Source organism: Otolemur garnettii, unplaced genomic scaffold (genome assembly GCF_000181295.1).
Source record: "Otolemur garnettii isolate 467f Iridium unplaced genomic scaffold, OtoGar3 scaffold00190, whole genome shotgun sequence".
Taxonomy (NCBI): Eukaryota; Metazoa; Chordata; class Mammalia; order Primates; family Galagidae; genus Otolemur; species Otolemur garnettii.
The window spans coordinates 2,127,977-2,148,285 of NW_003852585.1; the positions used below are offsets into that span (position 1 = coordinate 2,127,977).

At 38.6% G+C, this 20,309-nt stretch overlaps 1 protein-coding gene and 1 pseudogene across 2 annotated transcripts in view; one reads left to right on the forward strand and one right to left on the reverse strand.

Moving 5' to 3' along the window:
- MTMR1 (myotubularin related protein 1) overlaps window positions 1-20,309 on the reverse strand; it is a 70,033-nt gene that overhangs the window by 28,915 nt on the left and 20,809 nt on the right. For both annotated transcript variants that reach the window (XM_023507576.1, XM_003800938.3), the window contains exons 3-8: window positions 15,227-15,302; window positions 5,691-5,785; window positions 5,215-5,322; window positions 1,746-1,847; window positions 1,348-1,431; window positions 475-624 (exon numbers count right to left, since the gene is read on the reverse strand). In XM_023507576.1, coding sequence (XP_023363344.1) covers window positions 475-624; window positions 1,348-1,431; window positions 1,746-1,847; window positions 5,215-5,322; window positions 5,691-5,785; window positions 15,227-15,302 — 615 coding nt within the window. The remainder of the gene's footprint in view (window positions 1-474; window positions 625-1,347; window positions 1,432-1,745; window positions 1,848-5,214; window positions 5,323-5,690; window positions 5,786-15,226; window positions 15,303-20,309) is intronic.
- LOC105888101 lies at window positions 10,104-11,357 on the forward strand (annotated as a pseudogene).

A 20,309-nucleotide genomic window follows, 5' to 3' on the forward strand; every position in this document is an offset into this window, starting at 1 on the left:
TCCTCCAGTGGCCAAGTGACTCAAGACCACACAGATGCAAACTCTGGGCTCAAACCATCACTCAATGCTTGGCTGCTAAGACTTTCGTTAACAGCACTCCTCCCATGCAGACAAAGATTCCACTCTGCACCTATGAAAGGATGCTTCTCTAGGAGGATTCAAGAAAACCAGCAATGTCGAGTGGTAACACAGCAGTGTGCTCTCTTGCTCCTCCTGTTATTCTATATCGCACTTTGAAAGCATGACTTATGTTACCCCTGTACTCAGTAATAGGAAATCAGATGAAGGGGAGTCATAACAAGCTGATTGCTTATAAAATTACATATTTCTTGAAAATCAAAGATATGTTCTGTTTAAAAGCTTATTTTTCTACTTTCTATTTTGATTCACTAGATTCTTTTCAGTCTTGCACCTTTCCATATTATATCTAACACAGTATATGTTTCTATTTAAATGGCAGTATTTATTACTTACAGGGACTCTGCCTTTGGCTCGAAAGGCTGCCACTTTAGAAAGGTCATCATCTTTTACACTAGTTGGCACAACAATGATCGCAGGGTAGGTATCACAGAACTCATAATTACTGTTAATTTTGGATATTTTCCAACTCTCATTTGGCAAGCCCTGCAGGTTGTTGGAAAGGAAAGAAGGGGGAAAGCATGTTTTTACACTTCAAAAATACACTAAGCACCAACCATATCCAAATCTTATTTTCCATGAAAATCCATTTATAATTTGTTGTTTTTACTTTAAGTTCATATTTTAAATATTTGCCTGGTATAACCTATTTTGCAGACATTTCTAAAACTCTAATGAAGCATAAGAATTTTCAAACCAAACTAACACATGAAAATTGTACACTAGAATCCCTGGTCTATATAGTTCTTGTCTTCTATAAAGAATGAGTTTAGTGTTATTCTGGAAAACACACCTGAAAGTCCTCTAGAAAAACAGCTATGTCTCACAAATGTCTAAAATAAGTAATATAAAACATTATAAAACAAATATAAGGTAGAGACAAAGGTTAAATGTCATGAAAATAAGATATTCCTAGAATGACTTAAAGCTGGAGTGCCGTACCACTAATGATTACACCACAGGCTTCAATTCTAACTTACATTAGAGGTTCATGAACTCCTTACCAGAACAGCTAATAAAAACCATTTGGCATATTTGGTCTTTTTGTTTTTTTTTTTTTTAGATTTGGTTTTTAAATCTTGTCTTTGACTCTCACCTCTGGAAACAGGATGAACAAGGAGTGACAGAGCCAAAGGTTTGGCACAGGGAGAAACAGCCATTGGGAAATGGAGAAGTTAGATTTTCAGTTCGATAAGCAACATACTTTACCTGTCTCTTATATTCAGATACTGGATCATAAACTTTCCAGCCATTAATTGGAAATTTTTCTTTATAATTGAATGCAAATAGTGCCTGGATATAAAAACAACAAAATACACGTCAGTATCTCTTTTTTATATCACATACCCAATAACAGAACTTTTAATTCTGATAAGAGTTGAATGCATTAAAGTTCTTTTTTTCTGTTAATTTTGAAGCAGCAAATTAGCAGCTTTTCTTAATCACTGTACAGGATTAAAAAATTCCAAATATTCTAATATTACTTATCCACAGAGGAAAAAAAGAAATGAAGAGGTTTCTGGAAAAAGGAATAATTAAACATAAAATTTTGGACTTCCCCCCTCAAAAAAATACAAGCAAAACCAGGTTTACTTTGGTATATTTACCTGCCCATTGGAAAGGGGAAATGCATGTTTGTTGAGGTTTTCAAATATCCCTAATTTACTCTGTTCTTCCTGTTTATAAGCGAGTCGCAAGTTCCTCATATCCTGTTAAACAAATTAGCAAAACTCAGTTATTCAATGTATTGAGCACCTAGGAGCCAGACACCACAATATAAATAGGTTAATATAATATTTCTGATTTTATAGTCTACCTTGCTCCAACTAACAAAAGATAATTTAACAAAAATACCTGCAATAATAAAAAAAAAACTTGAGGAAACTGGAATGAAGGGGACATGTGCAGGGAAAAATTTAGCAAATGGAATCAAAAATAAGGTTCTTATACAAAAGTTGTACCATCAAGTCCTGGTCACTTACTCGCTAAAGGTGTGCCATGGAATCAGTTGTGCTTTTTAAGCTGCTAAAAGAGTCAGTTATAGAATTCACACCATCCATAAAATAGAAACGTGGCAGATGCTTCTTCCCTGTGTCCTCATAAAAAGGACTCTGTATCATGTAGACTGTAGCCCTGGGTGACATCCTAATAGACATATTATGCTGTCCCTAATGCAAACTGAAGGCCCAAAGCCCAAGTACAAGTCAGCAAGAACAATCCCCCAGGCCAGCTCTGATGGTGTGATTTCTTCCACAATGTTCTGAGTGTAGTGTCCACACCCCCACCTTTTAAAATTTATGCCCCTGTTAAACACAAAAGCCTCATCATCTTTAACATTATATGAAATGTGAAAATAAATATGACTACAAATTAAAGCAAAAGCAATTTGAGAAGTGAAGTTATTGTGATATTATTAATAACAGCAAGAGAATAAGAATAACCTAAATGTCCACCAACAGGGGCGAGTTACGTAAACTACAGCACAGTTAATGGAATTTTAAAGAAACACCAAAAACAAGCAGCAACTCTATACATACTGACAGAAATAAGTTCCAACATGTATTGTCAAGGGAAAAAAGGAAGGAGAAGAGTATACATCATATATCACCATTTTTACTTACAAAAAAGAGTGTACATACATAGACAATCCTTAGTATACCTGTGGAGGGTACATTAGACACTGTAATGTGGGGGCCTACAAGGAGTGGAACAGAGTGGTTGGGGGTCTTGGGCAGAACACTTTTTTTAATCATAGACAGCTTCTGTACCTCTTGAATTGTGTATGACCTCTTAAAAAAAATTAACCTGAGGAAAAAATGGTATTTTGAGATGAACCGTCTGCCATTTTTCCTCCTATGTCAGCAAAGTGATAAATTCTCCTGTCCTCCTTCTCAACAGAAAAAAAAAAAAATAACCCTATGCCTTGCAAGGCTCTTAGGCATGAGCTGAGAGGGCTGGGAGGCATGGCCTTGGTAATTCTAGGCTAGAAAACATTTAAGGGAGCTGTTAGAAAATCTTACCCAGCCATAAAAATATCTTTGTAAAACAGTCACAGGATACCTGCCTAAGCAACATAACTTCCTACCAGGCTTTCCTTCCAAGCTACACAGAGACACTTCCATAGCTGGCTGAGCTGACTTAAGATGGCCAAGAGAAAAGCATTACAAGGCACAGAAAGACGATATACAAAGATCCTGGGATGTGTAGGGATGGGGGCTAAGGGCAGGAGAGGAACATGAACAACTAAAGGAAAGCCAACATGACCAGGATGGCAAGAATGAGGAGAGGGCAGCTCAAGGTGAGGCTGCAGAGGAAAGTGAGTCAGGCCCAGACATGTGGGGTCTGGATAAGGAGGTTTTCCTTTAGCCTAAGGCAGTGGTTCTCAACCCTCCTAATGCCACGGCCCTTTAATACAGTTCCACAGGTTGAGAACCAGTGGCCTAAGGATAACAGGGAGCCACTCAAGACTAATGAGAAAGGGAATTAACATTTTTCAAAATTGTAGAACTAATCAAGTCACCCCTCTGCTTTAAGTTCTGTAACTGCTCGTCATTATTCTACATGTGGAACCCTGTCTGAGAAGGCCAACTCCAATTTACTAAGGGAGACAAGTGTTGCATAGTACCTAATATGAGTTTAGGAAGCCAAAAGATTCCTAAATGTTTTTAGGAAGAGTAAAGTGTTCTTTGAAAAGTAGGATTCAAGTGTGCTGTAATACAATTAGAGGGATGTCTCCTCAAGAGATTTGATCAAAGCAAAGAGATAGGCAGGAATCCCAACCCAAAATTTGGAAGGAGACTTAATGATTCTTCAGGAAAGATCTCTTTCCTGGTCTTTTAGGAAGGGTTTTTATTTTATTTTATTTTTAGAGACAGAGTTTCACTTTGTTGCCCTCAGTAGAGTGCCATAGTGTCACAGCTCACAGCAACCTTCAGCTCTTGGGCTTAGGCAATCCTCTTGCCTCAGCCTCCGGAGTAGCTGGGACTACAGGTGGCCACCATAACGCCTGGCTGTTGTTTGGCCGGGGGCGGGTTCGAACCTCCACTCTCAGTATATGGGGCTGGTGCCCTACTCACTGAGCCACAGGCTCCATCCTAGGTAGGGTTTTTAGTAAATCATATTACATGAGCTGGAGTCATTAGGAATAAAACACATCAGTAAGAGTATTAAATGACTTCATAATTAAAGTAATCACACATTTCTAATTAAATTATTAACGGAAAGGTACATATAAAATCAAAAATAACTGCAGCTCAAGGTGGCAATTCCAACATATGCTAAGAAATTTAACTGCATTTTTAATAACAGATTTATAGAATATTGCTGTCCCTTTAGGAAGACTTCGACCATCCACTGTTCTGAAGAATAGTCTTACAACAAACTGGAAAAATATATTGATCTCTGCTTCCACTTCATTTCTCCAAGATGTACCAAATAATGTCAGCACTGAGGTCCAGGTTAATTAGAAAAACACTCAGCCCTCTGTATCCATGGTTCTACATCTGTGGATTCAAACAACCCTAGATGGAAAATATTTAGGTAACAACGAATGGTCGCATCGGTACTGAGCATGTATAGACTTTTTTCTTGTCATTATTCCCTAAACAATACAGTCTAACAATTATTTACATAGCATTTACATTCTACCAAGCATTATAAAGGGTAGGGAATCTGCGGCTTCCTGATTTCAAGATTGTTCTTTTTTAAGCACCAAAGAAGACAAGAAAAGCTTCATCTTTCTCTGTTGCACCTTTAATTAAAGGACTATGTATAAGTTGGATTCAGTCAAAAGGCCAAACTGAAGGACCAGGAAGGCCACTTGTTTCCTTAAGGTCACAGGTTCCCAACCTCCGAATGGTGAGTGATGACTATACTTCAATAGAAAACAAAAGGTTACTTCAAGGGTTCACACAATGATTTGAATTTGATATGAGATCTGAAGGGAACAGTGTCCTAAAAACACCTGAGTTACTAACACTACAAATTAGTCTACTGTCCAAAGACCATGAATAATGAGTCAGAAAAAGTTCTGAGCTGATTGACCCCTTTTAGTTTTCACTTGTGATTGGATCATACCTTACACACGATCTCTATACCACAAGAATTGTCTCCATGGCTCTGTGCTCCAATCTTCTCAACTCTGCTGATCACTCCAAGGGGAACATCAAGGATGAAATGTGGATCCTAGGTTTAAAATTAAGATTAATGCATTAAATCAATGTCAGTCAACTGAGTTTTCATATTTTAAGTCTTTGCTAGGTTACAAAACATATTTGTTTACTTTGAATTCTCTCTGTCCCAGCCCATAAACTGAAGTCTGAGTTATTGCATGCTTTATGAAGTATATACTGAGAGTACAATGAAATTTCCCCTCTAGGTTAAGTGGTACCCCAAAAGCCTTTTTCTCAAGATACAAAATCTGTGTGCAAATGTGCACAACTTAAAACTCACCCTCTGGCTATCTCAGAGTGATGGGATGTTAGGGAATTTTCCTTGATTCTTTTAGTGTTCTGAAGTGTTTTTAAAAATAAAGCACACTTTTAAAAACTCACCCTCTCTACACTTTTGAAGTACATCTTAAAGTCCGTCACTGTCAGGGTTCCACTCACTGCTCCCATAAATGGGCAGATATACATGACATCTTTCACTGAAAGAAAAATCCCAAAATAGCAACCACTGCCATTGACTTGTGCTTCAATAAATTTGAACATGAGTTTCCAAATATGTGTGTGTATACACATGCATACATACATACATATACAAATATATATTTGTGATTCTAATTTTCTAGACATTTTAAATTTTATAAGTGATTAGAGAAATTATTGCTCTAAATAAAGACACAGATGAATAGTCTTCTAATAAATTTCAATTTTTCAAACAAAATTCTGATTTGCTAGTTAATAAGGTTTTAAGTGAAAATCCTCTTAGCAAGTTACATTTTGTCATTATTTTTCCATGTAGTTAACATTTTCCCAGGGTGGTAAACTAATCATATTCAAAACATTAAACTCTGAAGACCCTGAGCTACCATTTCATAAATTGCTATATGACTTAAAACTAATGAAAGATAAACACTGTTCCTTAAAGTGTCCCAAAGGAAATTACTTCAGAGATGACACAAAGTAGAACTTTACCAATGAAGTAGAAAAAGACTTGTTTCAAGTTCTTTATCAGCTTCCACATCAATTTTCATTTCCCTTTATTAATATCAATAAAGTACACAACATACTTAATTCCTGAGAGCATTAAGAAGCTCCCATCTAGCACAAATATACAACTTCATGATTTTCCCAAAGTGCCATTCCACTGGAATGACAAGAAAATAGATTACAGATGTGTAGTCACAAGTCAAACAATGAAAAGTACTACAGTTGTCATTTAGCCAAATTATTAAAACACTTCCAATAGACTTTTCTAGAACTCATTATGTACTGGGTGCCTTATATTGCTAGGATTCTAGGTATAATTGGTGGACACAGTTCCTGCTCACAAAATGTAAAATCCAAATAGATGAAAACAAATGAAGCCCCCCTAGCAACACTGATAAGCCAATTAAGTTAAAACTTGCACAGGTGAATCATAAAGGAAGCTGTCAACTGTGTCTCTTGGAAGTGAAATAATGGACCATATCACTGTCTCAAAATTTTCATAGTAACCTATGTATAAAATTTATATGGTCTAAATGCCCCGAGTAAAAGGCAGAGATTATCAAATTGGCAACCAAAGAAAGCCCCAACTATATGTGGCCTGAAAGAAACCCATTTTAAATAGAAAGACAGAAATAGTTCAAAATTCAATGGATGAAAACACTTTTGAAATTCAAAAGTATATCATGTTAATACTAACGATGAAAGCCGTAATGTCCATAATATCAAACAAAGTAGATTTCAGAGCAGACCATATTACCAGGAACAAAGATCATTTCATAATAATATAGGAGTCAATTCATCAGAAGGAAATAATCCTAAACATTTAAGTACCTTATAACAAAGCTTTAAAATAGACGAAGCAAAACCAATAGAACTGCAAAGAGAAACAGACACATCCACAATTATAGTCAGAGATTTCAAAACTCATCTCTCAATATTGCGTAGAAGTAGACAGAAAATGAGTAAGGAACACAGAAGACATGGACAACGCTATTGACAAAACCTAACTGACATTTATAGAACACTACTTACTCAACAGCAGAAAACACATTCTTCTCCAGGGCACACAGAACATTTATCAAAAAAGACCATATTCTGGGCCACAACACAAGTCCGGATAAATATAAAAATATTCAAGTCATACAAAGTATCATTTCTAAATACAATGGAATGAAAGTAGAAGTCATGCTCACCATCCTTAATCATCAGAGAAATGCAAATCAAAACTACTCTGAGGTACCACCTAACTCCAGTAAGATTAGCCCATATCACAAAATCCCCAAACCAGAGATGCTGGCGTGGATGTGGAGAAAAGGGAACACTTCTATACTGCTGGTGGGAATGCAAACTAATACGTTCCTTTGGAAAGACATCTGGAGAACACTTAGAGAACTAAAAATAGACCTGCCATTTGATCCTGCAATTCCTTTATTGGGCATTTACCCAGATGACCAAAAATCACATTACAACAAAGATATTTGTATTGGAATGTTAATTGCAGCCAATTCAGAATTGCCAGGTCATGGAAGAAGCCCAAGTGCCCATCGATCCATAAATGGATCAATAAATTGTGGTACATGTACACCATGGAATACTATGTAGCCATAATGAAAGATGGAGACTTTACCTCCTTCATGTTTATATGGATGGAATTAGAAAATGTTCTTCTTAGCAAAGTATCACAAGAATGGAAGAAAAAATATCCAATGTACACAGCCCTACCATGAAACTAGTTTATACCTTTCGTATGAAAGCTATAACCTAATTACAGCCTAAAAATTTAGGGAGGGGGAAGGGGCAAGGGAGGGCAGAGGGGTGGATGGGTGGAAGGAGGGTGATTGGAGGGATCACCTCTATGGTTTGTCTTACAGGGTACAAGTGAATCTTTCTAAGAGTAGAGTATAAATGTCTTAACACAATAACTAAGAAAATTGACATAAAGGCTATGTTAACCAGTTTGATGAAAATATTTCAAATTGTATATGAAAACACCACACTGTACCCCATGATTACATTAATGTACACAGCTATCATTTAATAAAAAAAAAGTAGAAGTCAATAACAAAAGAAAATTTGGAGAATTCACAAATATGTGCAAATTAAATAACACACTCCTAAATAACAAAAGGATCAAAGAAGAAACAAAAGGAGAATGCAAAAGCACTTTTAACTGAATGAAAATAAAAACACAAGGTCATAATTGGCAAGATGCTATTAAAGCAGCTCTTGGAGGAAAATCTAAATGCCCGTGCTAGAAAAGAACAAAGGTCTCAAATCAATGACTGTAGTTTCCAGCTCAAAAACTGGAAGAAGAGTGAATTAAGCCCAAGGTAAGCAAAAGACAGGAAATAATAAATACCAAAGTCGAAATCAATGAAAAAAAATGAAACCAAAAGCTAATTCTCTGAGATCAATAAAACTGATAAACCTCTAATCAAACTGATCCGGAAAAAAAGAGAAGACATATATATTAACCATCAGAAATGAGAAAGGGTGATGTCACTACATATTCTACACATATTAAAGAAATAATAAGGAAATATGATAAATGTCTAACAATCATCTGACAACTCAGATTAAATGGACAAATTCCTAAAAAGACAAAATACCAAAACTTACCCAAGAAGAAAAGAAAAAGCTAAATATTCCTATAGCTGCTAAAGAAATTAAAATTATAGTTAATAATAAAACCTTCCCTCAAAGAAAACTCAAGATCCAGGTGATTTCACTGGTAAAACTACCAACTATTCAAGGTAGAAATAAACTCCCCAAAAACTGAGGAAAAGAGAATAATTCTTAATTTAGTTTTTGAGGCCAGCATCACTCTGATACTAAAATCTGACAGAACTATTAACCACAAAACTTCAAACCAATATCTCATAAATACTGATGCAAAACAATATTTTAATAATTAAAAAATATGACAGCCCCCATAGCTCAGTGGGTAGGGCACCAGCCACATACACCCAGGCTGGTAGGTTTGAACCCAGCCCTGGCCAGCTAAACAACAATGACAACTGCAATAACAACAACAACAAGAAAATAGCCAGGCATTGTGGCAGGCACCTGTAGTCTCAGCTACTTGAGAGGCTGAGGCAAGAGAATTGCTTAAGCCCAAGAGTTTGAGATTGCTGTGAGCTGTGTATGCCATGGCATTCTACCCAGGTGACAGCTTGAGACTGTCTCAAAAAATTAAAATAATAAACCAAATTCAATAACATATAAAATGGATAACATAACAAGCAAGTTGAGTTTATCCTGGGAATGCAAGGTTGATTTAACATTCAAGAATTAATTGATATAAAGGCTGGACGTGTGGCCCACACCTACACCTATAATCCTAGCACTCTGGAGGCCATGGAGGGACCCCTTGAGCTCAAGAGTTCAAGACCAGGCTAAGCAAGAGTGAGACCGTCTTTAAAAATAGCCAGGCACTGCAGTAAGTGTCTGTAGTCCCAGCTATTTGGGAGTCTGAGTCAAAAGAATCGCTCAAAACCAAGAGATTGAGGTTGCTGTGAGCTATGATGACTCGGCATTCTTCCCAGGGCTAGAGTGAGACTCTGTCTCAACAAAAGTAAATAATATCCATTACTAATAAAAACTTCCAACACACTAGGAATAGAAAGGGACTTCCTAAACATGATAAAGGGCATCCACAAAAAACTACAGATTAATATCATACTTAGTGATGAAAGACTAAAAGCTTTCCCAAGATTAGGAACAAGACAAGAATGTCTGCTCTCTTGTGCACTGTGAAGGTCACTGGAGTCACTTGCCTGCTGCCAGCACATCCACTCCCCACCAGCCCCAGCCATGCCCTCTGCCCTCACCATGCCTGCTGGTGCTGTTCTCTGCTGCAGCTTCAGCACCTTGGCCCAAAACAATGCTAAGGTAGCTGTGCTTGGGGCTTCTGGAGGAACTGGGCAGCCCCTTATTGAGCTACCTGACCCACTACGACATAGGTCATAAACCCAGAGTGGCCACAGATCTGATTTACATGGAGACCAGAGCAACTGTGAAAGGCTACCTTGGACCTGAGCAGCTGCCAGACTGCCTGAAAGGATGCAATGTGGTGGTTATTCCAGCTGGAGTCCCCAGGAAACCTGGCATGATCCAGTATGACCTGTTCAACACCGGTGCCACAATTGTGGCCACCCTGACTGCTGCCTATGCCCAGCGTTGCCCTGAAGCCATGATCTGCATTGTCACCAATCGGGTTAACTCCACCATCCCAATCACAGCAGAAGCTTTCAAGAAACATAGAATATAGAACCTCAATAAAATCTTTGGTGTGACAACCCTGGACATCATTAGAGCTAACACCTTTGTTGCCAACTGAAGGGTTTGGACCCAGCTCAAGGTAACGTCCCTGTCATTGGTGGCCATGCTGGGAAGACCATCATCCCCTGTTCTCTCAGTGCACCCCCAAGGTGGACCTTCCCCAGGATCAGCTGATGGCATTCACTGGGCAGATCCAGGAGGCTGGCACAGAGGTGGTGAAGGCTAAAGCTGGAGCAGGTTCTGCCACCCTCTCCATGGCATATGCCAGTGCACGTTCATCTTCTCCCTTCTGGATGCAGTGAACGGAAAGGAAGGAGCTGTCGAATGTTCCTTTGTTAAGTCACAAGAAATGGACGGTACCTATTTCTCCACACTGTTACTGCTGGGAAAAAATGGCATTGAGAAGAATCTAGGCATTGGCAAAGTCTCCTCTTTTGAAGAGAAGATGACTACTGAGGCCATTCCTAAGCTGAAGGCCTCAATCAAGAAAGGAGACGACTGTGAAGAACACGAAGTGAGACACAATTGTGGCAATCAGTTTCCTTATTTTATTAAGGCATCATGTCACTGTTAAGCCATTTCATATACCTTTGTATTTTAATTCATTTTGATGATTATCAATATAGTACCCCTTCTGAAGTGTGGGTGAGTCTATCGGCACATCAATAAAAGCAGTCTGTGATTGCCCTTTTTAAGGCCTCTTCTATAAACTTTGCGCTTTCTCCCCCATGAGAGCTGACTTCAATGTCTGTTACTTTAAAAAAAAAAATCCCATTCATGCTAATGTCACCTCTTTTCATTACAAATTAGAATTAGTGGGTTTGTTTTGTTTTGTTTTGTTTTGTTTTTTTGAGACAGTCTCACTTTGTTGCCCTCACCTTTGGTAGAGTGCTGTAGCGTCACAGCTTGCAGCAACCTCAAACTCTTGGGCTTAAGCAATTCTCTTGCCTTAGCCTCCCAAGTAGCTGGGACGTACAGGTGCCCGCCACAATGCCCAGACATTTTTAGAGATGAGGTCTTGCTCTGGCTCAGACTGGTCTCAAACTCGTGAGCTCAGGCAATCCACCCACCTCAGCCTTCCAGAGTGCTAGGATTACAGGCGTGAGCCATCGCACCCAGCCCCAGAATTTGTGTTTAACTATTAGACTGAAGCGTGGTGGTCTCTTCAGTAGCTTCAAGGAAGTCTAAAATGTTTATTTCTGAACCAGGACAAAATATTCACAGTTTCTCAGTATGTACTGCTCCCAACCCTTCTCTCTGCACCGTTCTATCACTCAGGTGTATAAACTGGAAGAAGGGGCAACTTCTGAGCCTTTCTTGGGGTCATTCACCTCATGGGGTAATAGGTCACTGGCTAATGCCCAGAGCCATTTTTTTGTCCCTAAGCTACTGTTGTAATTTCTGGCTAAGCAAACACACCATCTTCTGCTTGAGCTGCCTTGGCAGACCTCGGCTGACCTCTATCCCCCTCTGAATTTTATCTTCTGACTGATCCCTGATGTTCAGTGACAGAGAAGAAAGCAGAGGAGGGGTGCACAAAACCAAAACTCAGCTTGCTGTATCAATGCCATGCTATGTGTCATGAAAAGGTGGTTTCAGGTTTTCTTCAGTGGCCTAAAGAAAGGACTTTGTTGGATTGAGGAGCAGGGCAATTAGAGATTTGACACCCTTTGGTGCTGGGGGCAGATGGTTCCCCAGAAGCTGTGTCCTCTGCAATGGAAATGGAGGTCTTTATACCTGAGAAGGAATTTTCCAGCAAAAGGTGATGATCTTCCATTTTATGGTAGAAGAGGAAAGGAGGGGAAGTATGTCCAGTGGATAGATGCTTATTTATCCACAACAGCTTTTTCTTAACTAAAACTGAAATAGGTTCTATCATAAAGGATGAAATTACTGTTTTCTTATAAGAGTAATTTTCATTGTATAAAAGCTAAAAGTAGCTAAAAAATAAAGCAAGCCAGTAACAATTAAGAAAATGAATGTTTGCTCTCACCTGTTCTCTTTTTAATATTATACTAGAGGTTCAAGCAAGAGTTAAAAAGAAAAAAAAGGAAAGAAAGAAAAGGCGTTCCGATTGGAAAGGAAGAACCAGAATGCTCATACACTATTGGTGGGAATATATACAGGTACAACCACTTTGGAAAACACTTAGCAGCTTCTTAAAGAAACTGTATACCTACCATATGATCCAGCCCCACCATTCCTTAAGTATTTACCCAGGAGAAAAGGAAATCTATATCCATATAGACTTGCACATTAATGTTTGCTGTAGCTTTCTTTGCAATAGCCAAATAGTAGAAGCAACCCAAATATTCACCAACAGATGAATGGATAAGCAAACTGTCAGGTATCCATATGATGAAATTATATTAGCAATAAAAAGGAATTAACTGTTAATCTATGGTACGACATGGTTGAATATCAAAATAATTGTCTGACTGGAAGAAGCTACACACAAAAAAGATACTCTATGATTACATTTATGTAAAACACTAGAAAACATAAACTAGTCCGTAGTGTGGAGATGGGGGAAATGGCAGGAGAGGTAGGGATTATAAAGGGGCATAAGGAAATGGAAACTTCAGAGAGATGACAGATATGTTCATTACCTTGACTGTGATGATAGTTTCCCAGCTGTACATAGTGTCAAAACTCTTTGCATTCTGACAATGACAAACTGAAGTAAACTCCATGGGGAGTACTTTAGTTTACAATAACCCATTTTAATACTTTGCCTCTGGGAATATATTTTATTTAAAAGTAGAGCTTAGGGAGTGCCTGTAGCTCAGTGGTTAGGGCGCCAGCCACATTCTCTGGGACTGGCAGGTTTGAACCTGGCCTGGGCCTCTTAAACAAACAAAAAAGTAGCCAGACACTGGCAGGTGCCTGTAGTCCCAGCTACTTGGGAGGCTGAGGCAAGAGAATTGCTTGAGCCCAAGAGTTTGAGGTTGCTGTGAGCTATGATGCCACAGCACTCTATCCAGGGTGACAAAGTGAGACTCTGTCTCAAATAATAATAATAATAATAATAATGATAATAAAAGTGGAAATTAATTTACTTATCCTTTCCAAGCCACTAGAGCAGTGGTTCTTAACCTTCCTAATGCTGCAACCCTTTAATATAGTTCCTGTGGGTCGCAACCCACAGGTTGAGAACCACTGCACTAGAGGGCTATAAAGAACACTTATATTGCTTAACATCTAAGATATTTCCAATAACAGATTGGAATGGGACCAGGTGGAAGCTTCTCTATCTCTGAGCTGTTTTCAGAGTGAAAGTAGAAGCAACAGGAGAGATAGCACACCTGGCCACACCTGGATCCACAGAAGTCTTCTTTTCTTACTAAGACAACTGTGAGCTTGCAATCCAAATTTTTATAACACTCCTTGCTAATTCAAAATGTGTCTTTGATGTACAAAGTGATCAATTAACCTATATCAGTTCTAATCTCTTTTAAGTTGATTTTGGCCCAATGATAAAGACAAAAATGAAGTGAAAAAACCCTCTTCACATTGTACACTTAAAATCTGTGAGGTTTACGGTCTGGAAAAGCAGCAGGTGTATGACATAATTAGCTCTGCATTTTAAACAGCTCATTCAGAAAGCAGCACGTGGACAGGCTAAAAGAACACCCACCTAGAGAAGGAACACTCAGGCAAGAAGACAACCAGTAGAGAATGAAGTCTCAGAACCCAAGGAAAGATTTTTAAACCAAGAATAAGGGCAGTATAAGCATGGGGCAGAGGCCGAGACTAGGACATGTAGCAGTAGCACTTGTTTGATGGTTCTGGGAGGAGAGCCCAGCTACTCAAACGTTCTTTTTTGGCGGGGGGTTTATGTTACTAGAAATGTGAACAGTAAAGGTCATTCTGGTGAGGTTTCAGATGTTAATGAGGAGCATCTTAGTGAACAATGGAGGAAAGGTGACCCTTATTATAAAGTAGCAAAGAACTTACTCAAATGTTCTTGACACAATGATCATAGTCTGAGATGCACACACATCTCTGGGAGGCAGCCATGAAGGAAAAGGGAAACACTCAGGCTATAGAACCAGACTGTCTAATTCAACCAAGTGAAAAGATGAAAAGGTTATACACAGCTGTCCCTCTCATCCACCCATGGCACAGTCGACTGCCTCCTGAAATGCCTAGCAATATACCATAGAGGGCTACGGGATCCCTCATGTCATCACCATCACAAGCCAGCATGGCAACACATGCCCCTTTCTTGCACTGAAATTATACTTTTGGAAACTTACAAGCCACTAAAATTTCCTTGACAAGTTCTTAAAACTTACTAAAATAAGATATGGATCTTCTATCAATACAGTCTCCTTACACTGAAGGATTCCCATAAACCAGTGAACTGACATTACTTGGAGTGTGTAATCAGCTTCCAGTTCATCATGAAAAGTCAGACCCTTCTTCTACTGGAAATGCCATCAAGTACCCAACTGGACCTTAAGAGGATCCTCTCTACAGTTTTATATCTCTTACACCATGATGACACTAATGACAATGAGTAGATCGAGTTCATTTGTCTCCTAATTAAATCAGTCTGGCTGATCTGCAGCACATAAATCACCTGTATTGGAAAATAAAGTGCCATTTCATGCTGTGGATCTCTACAAGCAAAGTGTACACATTAAACTTACCAATGGCCTTAATTGATTCTCCTGGAAAAAGAGATGCTTCTTCCATCTGGGCCAACTTATTTCCATCCCTTAGAGCCTGGTAAAGAACCAAATAGGAGTTAACTCTCACTTTCTATCTGCATACCTGAGAATTTTGGTGTTCTGTGCTGTCCCTATAAGGCTACAGACATGTGCAAAATGTAAGCCCCACTCCCCTTAAAAGACGATTTCAAAGCTCAGCATCACAGGACATCATGCTGCATATTCTAGCAAATTGTTACAAGATATTTAAATTTCACAGTTAAAAAGCATTAAGACAGAAATGGCTTGACATGACAGATACTGTAATCACTACACAGATAGCTATTGTAAGATGCCTCTAGAATTTGGAAAATAAGGTCACAAAAAGGTTACCTTCTGAGTGTGAAACTAATACAAACAGAATCAACATCACATGTAGGTGTTTAGCTAGTTGCAGAAATAACGCAGCCTATGAGATAGTTTGGGAAAGCCAGAAGTCTAAAAATAACCAGGGAATGGTCTCAGGATACTATATAAGTAAGGAAAGCCCTGTGCTTTGGTATTCCAACTACCTCTCTGTGTGTGCGCATGTGTGCATGGGTACAGGGACACACATGCATGCACAAAGTGTATGTGATGGGGGCATGAAGGGTGAGACTTTCAGTGTTCACCCAATCTGGCCAGGAGAGAGTATTTCAATCCCTACTGCACAGCAGGGTGTGCTCATCAGGCACCTCCCTAGGCCAGTTCACTTTACACCCATTTCATGCTCACCAAGAAAACTGCTAGTGACTTATTAGGGGTTTTGCCTACAATTTTACTAGGAAAGGGATGTCCTGAATGGCTGGAAAAACACACACCCACATTTTTAAATGACCAGATTGGCAATACAGCCCAGTATCCAGTCTCTTGTAATTTTGGTTGGATAGTGCCAGATAACTCAGGGGAGGTGACAAAATGGTGTTCTTGAACTATAAAACTAAGGACCAGAGCCTGAACCTGGGGCCTATTCTAGGTGCTGCCGCCCTATGAGATGCTGCCAAGGAAACCAGTCACTTTCTGCTTGACATCTCTGACTTAATGTGTCATGAATAGGAATAAGGTGATCAAAACCCCATTTCTCAAGCTGTGTTTCATGGAGTATTAATTTCCCAAAAGATGTAAATCCTTTTTTCTTTAAGTTTGGGAAATGCTAGGTTAAACAAGTTAAGCAGTTGTTTTAGTGAGACAAGCCTTTAGTGTGTTAATGTACATGGAGTCAGCAAGAGGGTGCTAGAGTATAATGCATTTCTCATACCTAGTTTATCAGGGGCTGCTTTTTCCAAGGAACACCTGTTAACATCAGAGGTCACTAGTGTTCAGTGGAAAACAGATCTGACAATACTAAGTTTTCAGCATAATTTTGTAAAGCAAGACATTTTAAAATAGATGTCTGTGATAATTCCAATCTAAATTATTGAAAATTCAAAATAAACAGTATTTTTCATAGTTACCAGAATATGTTCATATGTTTTATTAAACGGACTTAACAGTCAATTTAGAAACACTATACACAGTAGTTTCATCACATTCTATAAGATAAAGGAAAAAATTGAAACCATAAAGAGCAAAATTAATGCTAAATGTTTGCCAGAGATATGTCTGTTTTGTACTGGGAGGGCACAAAATGACATGGTCCAATCTCCTTCCTTATCAAAAGAAGCATGGTTCAGATAATACAGATTGGGAGTCATCATTACCTCCAAATAATTTATTCAATTTAAAATTTTAATCCATATTTTTAAGACATTTTCAGCCAATTTTTTTGGGGGGGGTAATTAACACATTAAAAGGGCTGTAGAACAATCATTTGTGGCAGGCGTCCTCATACAACGGCCTATGGGCCACATGTGACATTTATCCAGCCCTCTGGGTGTTTTTGCCGCTGCTGCCTGTCCTGCTTAGCAGCCAACTCATCCCAGGGCCCACAGTCTGAGGGACAGTGAACTGGCCCCCTATTTAAAAAGTTTGAGGACCCTTGATTTATGGATTCAATTTTATACTCACATCTGATTTGGAAATCTACCTTTATACACACATGCAATAAAGCAGAAGCCAACACGTACACTTTTAGTGTTTCTAAAACTGGACATTTAAAATAGCAGTCTTAATAAAAGCCTTAATTTGAGTCTGCTTTATCACCTGACCTAATTTTATAACATATTTAGAAAGTACAAAAGCTATTTTAATCAATATCAGGTTTATTTCAAATGTTACATTGTTAAACCTTTTTTTATGGCCAAATATTATATTGTACATAATTCCTTAATTTACATTTCAAAATAAATGGAGATAGATGATTTGGAAATATACTTACTAACATAAGCTACTTTAATCAACTGAATCTGGAGGAGGTTGGGTAAGACATGACTCCCTTTACATTTTAGCGCAAGCCCCAAACATTTTAATGTCCTCCACCACAGGAGTAGCTAACAAAATGTCACAGATGGGAGATGGAGGTGACTGGGACTATTTGAAGAATGCACAAGGCTGTCAAGGTAGAGGCTGCCACTTAAACATTTCTTTTCTCTTTCCATAGTCAAGTTTGGCTTAAAACACCTGGGCATTTCTATGAGGCATGAATGTTGGTGAGACACAGTAAGACAAACTTCTCAGTAGTGATAATTAAATCTGGGACATGCTTTTTAAATGATGAAAAGCAATGAAACAAATGATCTGACTGCTTCAGATTTCCCCATAAGAGGTTCATTTTGTAAAAGAAACACATATAGCTTTAGCATAGGCGCTTAAGAGAACAGTTTTTAAAGGCTTTTTTGGTTGTTTGGGTGAGTACAGTAGATTCCCTTTTATAAAGCTGGTGTTAGAAGATGGGACTTACACTGTGCTATATTAAGCTCTTACTGCAACTACCATGTTGCACAGGACATGATTTGACCCTTGATTTATCCAACCCATGTTCAACATAATCAAAGGATAGAATATTCTTGTAAACTAAATTTGATCTCATAAACACACTCCACTGAGTGCTTTTGTTCAAAGGTTGCCCAGCTGAAAATTCTTTCTGAAAAACTTATCTCAACTGTGTTCCAATGACCCTGAAGGTCCAGCTGAGGTCTGCCAGATCCCTGAATTTGTCCCTGAGGGCTCTAGCCCACCTGCAAGACCCCACTGGTCTCTTCCACTACTTTTCTCCACCACCTGAATCTAAGCTATCAAGTGGATAGTTTACATAATGACTCAAAGCAGTGGTTTTCAAATTGGGCCCTTGGAGGTGCTTCTGGGGGGTGGGGGTCACCAGAGGAGGGTGGGACTGGGCGGTGGTAGACACAGGCACAGCTGGGGCTTCTCTGAAACTGCCCTTCTATCAATTTCACAGATTGCATTTCTACATAAGCATTGAGTAAAGTACTGCTGCTTTAGAAAAGTCCAGAGAGGGTCTAGAGGTAATGAGCAAAGAGTAAACACTCAAGGATATTCAATGAATGAGTATTATTCTGATGAATAAATATAAAATATATGTACTCATTCTACAAATACCTACAAGGTACCAGGTACCATACTGGCACAGAGCATGTAAATTTAAATACGCCAAAGCCCGCACCTTCAAGGAACACCTTTAGAATGTGTTATCTGTCCCCTCTATGTCTTTGTAAAAGAACTGTGGAATCCTGCAGTGATGGAGTGTCATTATCCTCATTAATAACCCTATCTGGGGAAACCAAGAAGCACAGATGAACAAATTTCTAGTTGACAAAATGTTGGATAAACCAATTTTTGCAAATAATGTCATAATGGAATCTACCAAATTTGGACAGGAGGGCACTATTGTAGTGGTAAAAGCATCTGGAATGCTTTGCTTATCATCTAGAAATCTAGTATGAAATGGCTTTTAAATACATGATCTGTAGCTACAAACAGATGAACATGTAGAACTTGCCACCTGATCAGCTTCAGCTTCAGAAGGGTAGCCATTGTGTTCTTCCTGAATCTCCTGCACAGCACCAGGTGCATGACAAAGAAAAGGCAAAGAGGAGAAAGAGAAACACGTGCAAACAGACAGGTGAAAGGACAGAATTTCTTTTTTAAGGAGACAGTAAGCATGTAAAAGTTGACATGCCTTTCACGGCTTTACAAATCACAACACTTTCCCCCTTTGGGGTTAAGGAAAATAACCTGTGGGCCGTCTACAGCATCCTTGGCCTAAAATGGAGTATCTATTCTGTGTTTGTGTTGGAGTAGAAAAATGGAAAGCAAACAAACATCATGGATTTCATAGAATGTACTGTCATTTTTTAAGTCAAGCAATACTATAGCATATAGCAAAAAAAAAACAAAAAAAAAAACAAAAAAAACAGGCTCACATAAAATAAAGCAACCACAGAAACAGGTAAAGGCCAAAGTCAAGCCAAAATACAAAGGCAATTCAAAGACACGTATTTTAAACACAGTAAGTATTCAAATACTTTAAAGAACGATTATATTGCCCAGGGATCAATTCCAATGCACACATGCACATATCACGTGTGTTAGAGATTATACACACACACAAATGTCCATTATTGCTTATTTCTAATCCTGTTATTTATGAATCAATATCATATTAAATGTTTCTAATTATTTTATCAACATGCTTCAAAGACATAGCTAAAAGGTCACAAATTCTTATAAAATTTTTTCCAATCCCTTTAAAGGTGTATTGTTCTTAATTTCTCCATAGAATCATTTTTTTTAAGTTTAAAAATTGAGGCTGGGTATAGTGGCTCACGTCTATAATGCCAGCACTCTGGGAGGCCATATCACTTGATCTTAGGAGTTCAAGAGCAGCCTGAGCAAAAGTGAAACCCCGTCTGGCCAAGCATGGTGGTGCACACCTGTAATCCTAGCCACTCGGGAGGCTGAGGCAGGAGGATCACTTGAGCTCAGGAGTTTGAGGTTGCTGTGAGCTATGACTCCACAGTACTCTAGCCTAGAGCAACAGAGTCAAACTCTTTGCCTTGAAAAAGAAAAATAAATAAAGTTTAAAAATTGGACTTTTAATTCAGCAGGTAGTATAAAGAAAATGCATACTGAAAACAAGATTAGA